Source organism: Dermatophagoides farinae, chromosome 7, assembly GCF_024713945.1.
Source record: "Dermatophagoides farinae isolate YC_2012a chromosome 7, ASM2471394v1, whole genome shotgun sequence".
NCBI classification, from domain to species: Eukaryota; Metazoa; Arthropoda; class Arachnida; order Sarcoptiformes; family Pyroglyphidae; genus Dermatophagoides; species Dermatophagoides farinae.
In genome coordinates, this window is record NC_134683.1 from 439,578 (window position 1) to 450,410 (window position 10,833).

General features: G+C 30.5%; 4 protein-coding genes across 5 annotated transcripts; 3 read left to right on the plus strand and 1 right to left on the minus strand.

Annotated features, from left to right (window-relative positions):
- The first annotated feature begins 399 nt into the window (after positions 1-399).
- LOC124497131 (uncharacterized) lies at positions 400-1,615 on the plus strand. The gene is made up of 2 exons (XM_047060739.2): positions 400-1,222; positions 1,287-1,615. The coding sequence occupies exons 1-2, from the start codon at positions 731-733 to the stop codon at positions 1,497-1,499; spliced, it is 705 nt and encodes a 234-aa protein (XP_046916695.1). The 5' UTR covers positions 400-730; the 3' UTR covers positions 1,500-1,615.
- A 90-nt stretch (positions 1,616-1,705) lies between these two features.
- On the plus strand, positions 1,706-2,866 carry LOC124497130 (arginine kinase). Its single transcript, XM_047060738.2, has one exon. The coding sequence runs from the start codon at positions 1,722-1,724 to the stop codon at positions 2,844-2,846; it is 1,125 nt and encodes a 374-aa protein (XP_046916694.2). The 5' UTR covers positions 1,706-1,721; the 3' UTR covers positions 2,847-2,866.
- Positions 2,867-4,747: 1,881 nt separating this feature from the next.
- Positions 4,748-6,501, plus strand: LOC124496441 (uncharacterized). Its single transcript, XM_047059959.2, has 3 exons — positions 4,748-5,601; positions 5,669-5,950; positions 6,018-6,501. The coding sequence occupies exons 1-3, from the start codon at positions 5,399-5,401 to the stop codon at positions 6,277-6,279; spliced, it is 747 nt and encodes a 248-aa protein (XP_046915915.2). The 5' UTR covers positions 4,748-5,398; the 3' UTR covers positions 6,280-6,501.
- Positions 6,335-10,740, minus strand: LOC124497270 (uncharacterized). Of its 2 annotated transcripts, XM_075732567.1 has the most exons (4): positions 10,343-10,740; positions 10,223-10,281; positions 7,827-9,801; positions 6,335-7,759 (listed from the first exon to the last, which is right to left on the minus strand). In XM_075732567.1, the coding sequence occupies exons 3-4, from the start codon at positions 9,337-9,339 to the stop codon at positions 6,603-6,605; spliced, it is 2,670 nt and encodes an 889-aa protein (XP_075588682.1). In that variant the 5' UTR covers positions 9,340-9,801; positions 10,223-10,281; positions 10,343-10,740; the 3' UTR covers positions 6,335-6,602. The 2 variants fall into 2 exon arrangements, with proteins under 2 accessions (XP_075588682.1, XP_075588681.1); XM_075732566.1 differs by having other exon boundaries at positions 7,827-10,128; positions 10,223-10,740.
- Between the last annotated feature and the right edge of the window lie 93 nt (positions 10,741-10,833).

Sequence of the window (10,833 nt, forward strand, 5' to 3'; positions counted from 1 at the left end):
TTTTTTTTTTTTTTATTTTGCTGATCTTCATTGGATTGTCATGGAAACGACTTTTTTTCGCATGTTTTTTTTCAAAATGACCAAAGTTCATCGACTTTGTCATCGAAAAAAAACAACAACAAAAATGATTACCGTATAGCTAATATATACGTGGTTATTATTGAATTATCTGGCCAATTTTGTTGCTGTATGGAAAATGTTCGCGCGCACACATTGTAATGGTTTCATTTTTTTCTATTCAATTCAATTTCATTACATTCGCGATGTTAAATATACACCTTATTCATTATAGTGAGGATGCTGCCTCAAATTTTTTTTTCACCAAAAATGGACATTCATTTTGTTTAAATGTTTCACACCACACACAACGATGAACACCAATTCCACCTGCACACACACACACGCACACCTGTTCATCATCATCAATCGATTGAATGGTACCACACACACACACACAATAACCTTGAATCATTTTTTTTTTAATTTTAAACGATGGATAAGTAGTAGTGTAGTGTAGTTGGTTGGTTGGGTTAGTTTTATTCGGATTTTTCATGTACAAACAAACAAACAAACAAAAAAAAACACAGAAAAAACGAATCATCATTTTCATCATTGTCATCAATGGGATTGCGTGTGTAATGTCCATCAGCTGTTTTGTTGATCGAAAAAATTCAAATGAATAATATTTGGAATATTGTAATCAGTGTTTTATTGAATTGTTAACTAAACAATGGCAACAACTAGAAATGGTCATCATCATCAACATCGTGGCCATCATCATGGCCAACGAATAACAATGAATCGTTTAGAAATTACATTTCAAGCGATCCGTATCATTCTAGTCATCTTATTGGCTATTATATTTATAATCAGTACTATTTATTTCATACGTGCTATCGATGCAATCGGTGACGATGTTGATGAAGCAAGAGAAACACATTTTGGCCATGAAATTGAAGAAAATGTCTATGAATCGACAAGAAATTCACGTTTTGATCCATATGAAGATTATGGCGATGATTACAACCACCAAAATCATCAACATAATAAAAAGAAAGGTGGACGATTGATTAAAAGTGGCCATCATCATTATCGGGTGACCAATTCTGAATTGAAACAACATCATATCATCTCGTTGATCGTATGGGTTGTGCTAACATTATTTTGTGCCATATTATCATTGGCCGGTATTTTGGGTGCAATTTTTTTGAATCCATGTATGGTCAGTATGACAACTTTATGTGTATAATAAAACAAAAATTTAACCCGATATTTCTTTTTTTCAGGTACTATTCTCGGCTATAATGATTTTGGTACACGCAATCTGTTCACATGTGTTGCCCATATTTCATATAACATTTCCGAATATGACTTCAAATTGGTTTCTATTGGCATTGGAAGTACCAGCGATCACTTTTGCCATATTATTTGTATTCATATTTAGTTATCGACAAAAACGTTTTGTTGCTCAAATGAGACAAAGACGTATACTCTATTGATTTCGAACCATTTTCATTTAATTGATTGATCGATTGATTGATTGTTTTATTTGTTTGAATTAAATTACCAATTTCGTATTGTTTGCATATAAAAATTGTTTGTTTTTTCGTATACATAATGTATTTGGTTATTGTATCACGTGAATTTGAATTTATTTGCTGTTTTTTCTGTGTGGACAAAAACTTTTTATATTAAAAAACAAACAAACAAACAAAAAAAAAATGCCCACAACAAACAATTGTGAAAAATCTCGTTCATCATCGAAAAATCAAAATAATTGCCAGCTAAAAGTGATGAGAAAATTATTCAATGAAATGCAACAAGATCCACAATGTAAATCAATGTTAAAACGTAATCTGAATAAAGATTTATTTGAACGATTAATAAATCGTCGTACAAAAATGGGCTCCACATTGATGGATGTTATACGATCAGGTCTAATGAATCATGATAGTAATATTGGTGTTTATGCACCAGATCCAGATGCATATCAAATTTTTTCCGATCTTTTCAATCGTATTATTGATGAATATCATAATTTCAGCGCTACAGAAAAACATCCAACATCTGATTTTGGTAAATTATCTGATTTTATTGATTTAGATCCAGAAAATAAATTCATCATTTCCACACGTATACGTTGTGGCCGTAGTGTTAAAGGTTTTCCATTTAATCCATGTTTGAAAGAAAAACAATATAAAGAATTGGAACAAAAAATTAGTACAATTTTATTGAAAGGTGGCGCTGGTGATGAAGAATTAAAAGGCACTTATTTGCCATTAACCACGATGAGTAAAGAAGAACAAAAACGTTTAATTGATCAACATTTTCTATTTAAAGAAGGTGATCGATTCCTACAGACAGCTAATGCATGCCGTTTTTGGCCAAAAGGTCGTGGCATATTCCTGAATAAAGCACGTACTTTTATGGTTTGGATCAATGAAGAAGATCATATCCGTATCATTAGCATGCAAGAAGGTGGAAATGTTGGCCAAGTATTTGGCCGCCTACAACGTGCTATACGTATGATGGAATCATCGGGGTTAGAATTTGTACGTGATCAACGTTTAGGTTATCTAACGTTTTGTCCAACGAATCTTGGTACAACAATTCGTGCTAGTGTTATGATCAAGCTGCCAAAATTATCGGCACAAAAACAATTGTTTGAAGCGACAGCAAATAAATTCAATTTACAGATTCGCGGTTCCAAAGGCGAACATACCGATAGTGATGAAGGAATGTATGATATTTCTAATCGTCGTCGTTTGGGTCTCACCGAATATGATGCCGTCATGGAAATGCAACGTGGTGTACAACAAATGATTGAAATGGAAAAATCAATGTAAATTTGATTTGAATATTGTGAAGTTATTCTGATGAGAAAAAAAATAAATAAATGCAGATCATTTTTTTTTTTTTTTTGGCATTGTAGTTGAAGCGCGCGAATTTTAAAAATTTAAAAAAATTATACTTTTCCACTAGCTCAGCAGATGGCGACATGAATGATGATGATCAAATGATTTCGAATCAATGATGAATTTGGCCGATTAGAATTTGTATTTGTCATTGAAACTTGTTGAGCTATAACGAAATATAATGGTCAATTATGAACAACAAGTTCAACAACCATCTATGGTTGAAAATGTGGATATCGGAAACCGACAAGACAAGCCAAGTAGACCACCTAGTTTTGTTTGGATTCCCCGGTCGATATCATCAAAATTCCAATGGTAAACAAATGAGATGCATAGTAACAAAAATATCATCATCGAAGGTCAGAACAAATTGCCAACAATCTAATTGATTCATTGGCCAAATGTACTTTTGGCTGTTGAATATTTAACCCTCACAAAATATTTCCACTGAAATACTAAATTAAAATTGGGGAATTTTTTTTTAGATATAAATTAATTACACCTGAAAAGAATGACATCATGATATTCATGATTTCACAAAAAAAATGAAACAAAAATCTATCTGGCAAGATAGGCAATGTGCAAGTGCTAACACACGCACACACACAAAAAAAAAGAAAGAAAAAAAGCATCAGCAACAACATTAAAGCGAATTCTTTGAAGAAAAAAGAAAATTTTTCTAATTTTTTTTCACGATTCCATGATAATGAGATGAAAAGAAAAAAAAACATTTTCTGACAACCGTCCATTCATTCATCAATCGTCATTGTCGTCGTCATTATCGTCATTGAATCTTTATAATCTCACATCGACAAACAAACAAAAATGTGATCATCATCATGTGACATTGACATTGAATTGGAATTTTTTTCTCTTTCTGTCTTTCTTTAAGACATCTGTTCATCATTAGGATTAATTAATGGAATTCATGAAAAACAACACAGCAAAAATCTTTTATAGTTGTCATCACTTATGGAAATTTTAGGATAATTCAAATTATTATGATGATGATGATCACCAGAAATCCTGGTGGAAAATTGAAAGAGACTGAGAGAGAGAGAGAGAGAAAAAAAACCTGTTGCATCATTGGCATTTTTGATAATTGCCAATTTTTGTTTCGATGGTACACAAGGTCGATAAGCAATTTTGTGTGTTGCCAGTATAATGGGTTGGTTGTCCAGATTTGAATCAAATCTTTTTTTTTTTTTTTTTTTTTTTTTTTGTTAATTCAATTTTGGTCTCTTAAATTTTTTTCACTCATCTGACAGCAGTGTTACATCATTTATGAATGACTTTTTACATTTCGAATTTTTTTGAATAGGCCATAACAGAAAAGAAATATTTTCTTCAACAAAGAAATGAAGAAAATTTTTTTTGTATTTTTTTGTTTCTTATTGAAAACAAATTATTACATCACAACGCGAGAGATTTTTTGTTTTCAGGAAAACAAGAAAGAGAAAAAAAATTGTGGCTTGTGTATCATCATCATCATCATCATTATTATTATTTGTCACCTTGATACGTACAAAAGTTCTGTATTTTTTTTTTTTTTTGTTTGTTTATGCCGACAAAATTCAAAAAATCAAATTGCATCATTATCCTCTTCAAAATAAAAAAAAAATAAAAACAAGAAAAAAAACAATTCCATCTTGTTTGAATATATTGACAAGATATGACATTCATATTTTGTTGTTGCAAACACACACGTACAAAATAAGAATTTATTTATTCATCTTTGGACAACAACAGAACAAAAAAAAATTAGATTCAAGATAAGACTTTGTCATCATCATCATCATCATCATCATCATCAACAACAAAATCATCGTCATCAATGAAGACGTGACTTTTTTCAACAAACATCCATTCAACAACAACAACGACAACACTTTCGAATGAATGATTGGAACATTTATTTTTTTTGAAAAAAAAGACTTCCACTTATATCATCATCATCATCATCTACGTGAAGATACTTTTCGTTCAATAGAAAAAAAACTCCTTCATTTTTTTTCTTCTTCTTCAGTAAACACACAAACACACACATTCACATTCCTTTTACGAATTCACTGTGTTTCTTGTTTCATTTCAAGTGAATGTTGAAAGTAAAGAAAAACAAATTGAATTGAATTGATTGATGAAGCAGCAAGTGACCAAAAAAAAAAAAAAAATCGATACACACACATCGTGGTATATATAAAAATTTCATTCAATTCAATTTGATTTTTCATTCGTTACACGCACAAACACACATACATACACACACACACTTGTTTGTACTATTTTTTTTTAAATTTTATTTTATTCAGGAAATAAATCATCACGAATTGTCATTTTGTTATTGATTTAAAGAAGAAGAAGAAAAGAAAAATTTCATTGTTTATCTTTGTGTGTGGTTTTTTTTATGTATTGCTGCTGCTAGTGTTACTCATTTTTTTGTATTATTATTATTATTATTGTTCCAATCAATTGATCTGGCCAAAATGTATCGATCATCAATGTCCATTTCCATAAATCTCATCATCCTAGTGGTTATTATTACATTATCAGCAACGATTGATGCACAGAAATTGAAATGTAATAGTAAAACAGAAAAAGAAATGGATCAAATCGTAGCACGTATCATGACATTTGGTACAGATCGACCATTTCCAGCGGATAAAGCAAAACTTAAAGAATATTGCAAGTAAGTAAATCCATCAAATTATTGTCGATATAAAATTTAAAAAATCTTTTCATTCAACTGGCAACAGAGAACAAGTTCGTCTTGTTGGAAAATTAGAAAGTTATAAAACACAATGTTTGAAAAATCAAGCTAAAAGTATTGTATCCGTGATCATTTATTCGATTAAACAAGTAACAAGTACTTATTGTAAACGGCCAAATTCAAAACGTTCATCGGAATTAGTAGATTCAGCAGTTTGTGCCAATGCGGCAACAAATGATTATAATAAATGCAGTATCGAATATATTGAACGTCTTTTATATGCAAAAACCTTACCACAAGGCAAAGATCGTTTGATTCAATCTTGTTGGTTAGTATTTTATTTATGGATTTTCGTTCTTTATTTTTAATCATTTTATTTTGTATTTTTTCTTTAGTGGATATTTTGCAATCTATAATTGTGTCCGTACACAAGCAGCAAAACATTCGAATGTCTGTACAGCGGAACGTATTGATGCAAATATAAATTATATACGTACATTCTTTGATAATGCAATCAATGCTGCATGTGGTGAATATAGTGGCGATAATGATAAATGCGATAAAGTGACAATACCACCGGCAAAAAAATCGAGTAAAAAACATTCATTACCAGCATCATTTTTTAATCCATTGGTTAATCTATTATCGAATATATGATGAAAAAATTCAACATGAAACCGGTTATATAATGGACGATTCATCAGTTTAAGAATTTGCAAAAAAAAAAACATCAAAACATGACATTTATTCATTTTTTTTATCGATTAATTGATTGATTGATATAGTAATTATTATTATTATTATTATTAATAAAAATTGATTTAACATTATTAAAAAAGGGTTAGAAAAATTAAAAACAGAAAAAAACACTAAATATAGATAATTTCGAGATGAATAGAAAATCAAATTTCGGTGGTTAACAATGCCACGATATAATAAATAAGCTCATTTTTTGTTTGTTTGGTTGGTCGGTTCTCTGTTCAAAGTGATGTTTCACGTCTTATCGGACGATAAATCCAATGAACACGTACATTTTCCGGTATATCATAATCTCTATTAAAAGATTTTTCCACCGGTAATCGAAAACGATTATTTTCCAATATCAATGTAAAATTTTCATCCGATCTTAGAGTTGTGGCTACATTACGAAGATGGCTAATCAGATCACGTGTTGTTGCCGATGATCCTTGATGATGATGATTATAATTATGATGTTCAAATGTAACATCATCATTATTATTTGGATCAATTCGAATACGACAATTAGCCAGTCGTATGATACGTAACGAGGAAAATCCATACGATGAAAGTTCTACACTTGAACCCATTATTATCTGATTAAATAGCTGTATCAATGATTCATTATCAATATAAAGACCATTACGATTTTGTTGATAACTGAATGCCGGTCCAATTGATAATACACGCAGACGATTTAAATATTTTCCAATTGAATTCACAGCAATTTTATCAACACGATTATCACAAGATAAACTTAGTGATTGTAGATTTGGACAATAACGTGATAATCGATCAATATCATCATTAGTTAGCCCAACGTAATCAATACTAAGATGACGAAGATTTTTAAGTGATGCAAACACATCAAAATTCAGATTCATTTTCGATAGATTCGATGAATTTGGCCGATTTGGATTGCTGTGAATCGTCAGATGGTATGTATCGGCCAGATTAAATGTAGCCAAACATTGCATTAGTTTCAAACGATCATGATGGACATAATTTATGTCAACCACAAGACTAACATCGGTGATGACTGTACGAAATTCCCGTGATAATTTTCCCATTGAATCCAAAACCGTGGTTAAATCAATTTTATCATTTGTAATTGCCTGATTTGATATTGGTATCAATTCCAAACGTAACGCACGAAGTTGTTCACGACGTTCATTCAATCGTTCTGGTGGCATTAACGTATCGATAATTTCAATTGCAAATTCATTAAAACTACGCATATCATGACGAATTTTGATTGTTAATCGCATGATTCTTTCGGCAAAAGCATTCCAGAATAAATTGAAAAATCGTAGATTAGCTTGATCAGTAAGTAATACTTCAAATTCGACTAGATTTTCATAATAATCACTATGTAAATAAAACATTTGTAAAAAAGTGGCTGCAAAAAAACCGAAAACCGAATCCAATTACCAAAAATAATGAATGAAAATGCAAATGAAACTCACCAGTAATTGTATTATTGAATACAAATGCCATAGAAAGATCCAGATGATTTGTCAACAATCGAAATGATCGTAATGATTCGCCAAATTGTTCGCTAAATAATTCGAACGATCGTAATGAATCTTTTACGGTATTTGTACCATCCAAATGAATGGCAATCTTTTCCAGCCGTTCATGATAATTTTTTCGATAATAATCAATCAAATTTCGTAATAATCGATCATTAAATGATTCCATTATCAATATTGAACCAGATGCATTACAATCGATACATTTTTTTGTAACAAATAATGTTTCATCATTTGTTGAACGTTTTTTAATTATTTTTGGATGACAATTTTTCAAACAAACCATTGAATCGATATTATCGATACTAGTGAGTCGACGATACATTTCTGTATAATGGCAATTTGTTGGTTTATCATTCTCTTCATCATCACCGATATCTTCAACAAATTGATCATCATCATCAGCATTGGCCGTGATAATTGTACGATTATCAATTTTCCTTTTCACTGGTGATGATGATAATAATCGACTACCAATTGATCCAATACGTTGTAAACTTTTTGCACTTGCCGTTGTTGTTGTCGATGCCTTCAAATTATTACGTTTCGTCGGTGGTTCCAACTGTATGGTTTTTAAACTTTTGGTTCGTAACCAATGATTTGATTTCTTTTTATCATTATCAATTGGTGGTTTGGTGGTGATTCTGTTTGTTTGTTGTTGTAGTTCATCATCATCACTTTCTTCATTTTGTTGTTCTATTTGCTGATCATCATCGAAACTTTCTACAACCATTTTTGGCTTTTGAAATTGTAGTTGTTGTTTAATGGAATTTTGATTAAACTTTATTGATGATCGTTTTGGATCATGATCTAAATGTTGGTTGTTTCCATTTTGATCTATCGGTTGTGGTCGTTGTTGTTGTTGTTGACTAAAAACAAGTGGTGAATTAGTATGTTTTGTGTTCATTGCTTCTGTTGTTTGTGAATGCGATTCCGTTGGATTCTTTAAAATGGATTTTTTAATTTCTGTAACCTGATCTGCTACTGCAACTGATTTTGTTGTTGTTTTAGTTTCACAATGACTAACTACAGGTTGTTGTATTGATCGATTTTGATTCAATGGATCGATAATAAGTGAAGCTTCTAGATTTGCAACAAGACTTGGTGATTGTTGTTGTTGTTGAAGTTGCGGTGGTGGTGATGGCCGATTGGATTGATTCGTTCCATTTGTTCCCTTTGATGATTGATTCTTACACGGATTAGTGGTGGCACCTGTTGTCGTTGCCGCCACCTGTTGCCCATCATTATACGTTGATTTAATACTCCAACTTTTCGATCGAATCATTTCTTGATTCTGTTTATTTTGCTGATGAAATCCATTTTTATCATTATGAGATTTATTTGATTTTCCATCATCATTATTCGGACGTTGTTGTTTATGATTATGAGTTGAGTTTGATTTTTTCTTCTTAACACTTTGGCGACCAAACCATTTGAACCAGCCCATTTTTTGATTATTTGGTTGTATTGTTGAATTTGAAAAAAAAATTCACTTGGAACACAGACAAAAAAAATGCCACAAGAAAACCTCGAGTTTCTTTTTTGAATATGAGATTATTCACTACTTAGAAAACAGAAACACTACAAATCCAACAAAACACACACACACACGTATACGTACTAAAAACAAACGATTAACGTGTCATATTATCATTTTCAGATATAGTTAGATATATAAAAAAATCATTGAAAGATTAGCGTATAAAAAAAAGTCGTTGTTTGTATTTGTTGTTGATCAATAAATAATAAATGATGATCGAAATGATAGATAAATGCATCGAGTTTTCATCTTTTTATCTCCAATGAAAATTATATATTTGGCTATGATTATCATCATTGTTGATTGTGTGTGTGTGGTGGAGTTTTTTTTTAAATTGAATGATAATGATAAAGAGAGAGAGAGGACTCACTAAATAAATAAATGAAAAGAAAAGAAAAGAAAAAAAAATGCAAATTATTGGAAATGACAATTTTGAAATTTTGAATTTTGAAATTTTTTGTTGTTGTTGTTGTTGAAAAATGTAGACAATTTCATCTTCATTTTTTTTCCTTGATCCTTGGCAATCTATTTATTGTTCAATTTCATTGATTTAATCATTATATATAGAAAAAAAATGTTGAAAAATTGAAATTCATTTCATGTTTTGTTTTTGTCCTACATTTGAACTTTTATGTTGTTCAAACCACGCAGATGTGTATTTTTTATTTTATTTCTTCTATGTGTATTTTTACTTGTCTGCTTTTGTTATTAGTAGAAAAACAAATCAATCAATCAATCAATCAAACAAATCGAAATGAAATCGATCGGTGCCGGTATTTTATTAGCTTACCTGTATTTTGTTTGTATGTTATTTTGAAAGACGATTCCAACATTTGGTGAAATTGGATCCTGTTTTATTTTGTTTTTGGTCAAAATTAAATTTAAAATTGACAACATCTGGGCAACATACACTTGTCCACTTAGTTGATGGTTGATTTTTGTTTTGTTTTGTTATTCTTCCATCACTTTGCTGATTAATTGTGGAAATTTTAAAATTTTTGACAAAAACAAACACACACACAAATGGCAAAAAAAAATCTTAACGATGGCACGTCGATTGAAAAAAAAACATTCCAATGTTAGAAAAAAAAACAACTGGTTGTTGTCATTGTTTGAATTGTCAAATCTATAATAATAATTTGATTATTAAACACTGTGGATATATTACAATCGATTGATCGATTATGGTCGTTAGTTGGTCGTGGCAATTGTATGTCAAAACAAAACACCAACAAACAAATTTCGTTTGTATGTGTGTGTGTATGCTTGTTGAATGTAACATGAAAAAAAGGTCCTGCCCGGCAATAATAATCATCATCATCATTCATTTCAACGGATTTCATCGTCGTGTTTCTCTCTCTCCATGGATTTTTTTTTATTGCGAAAAAAATGTATTTTTTA

Bases quoted from the DNA above. Each gene is read 5' to 3' on its own strand.
- LOC124497270 (XM_075732567.1), bottom strand. From the start codon at position 9,339: ATGGGCTGGTTCAAATGGTTTGGTCGCCAAAGTGTTAAGAAGAAAAAA. The intron at 7,760-7,826 runs GTGAGTTTCATT...GTTTTTTTGCAG, and splicing joins ATTCAATAATACAATTACTG to CCACTTTTTTACAAATGTTT.
- LOC124496441 (XM_047059959.2), top strand. From the start codon at position 5,399: ATGTATCGATCATCAATGTCCATTTCCATAAATCTCATCATCCTAGTG. The intron at 5,602-5,668 runs GTAAGTAAATCC...AACTGGCAACAG, and splicing joins AAACTTAAAGAATATTGCAA to AGAACAAGTTCGTCTTGTTG. The intron at 5,951-6,017 runs GTTAGTATTTTA...TTTTTTCTTTAG, and splicing joins CGTTTGATTCAATCTTGTTG to TGGATATTTTGCAATCTATA.
- LOC124497131 (XM_047060739.2), top strand. From the start codon at position 731: ATGGCAACAACTAGAAATGGTCATCATCATCAACATCGTGGCCATCAT. The intron at 1,223-1,286 runs GTCAGTATGACA...TCTTTTTTTCAG, and splicing joins TTTTTTTGAATCCATGTATG to GTACTATTCTCGGCTATAAT.
- LOC124497130 (XM_047060738.2), top strand. From the start codon at position 1,722: ATGCCCACAACAAACAATTGTGAAAAATCTCGTTCATCATCGAAAAAT.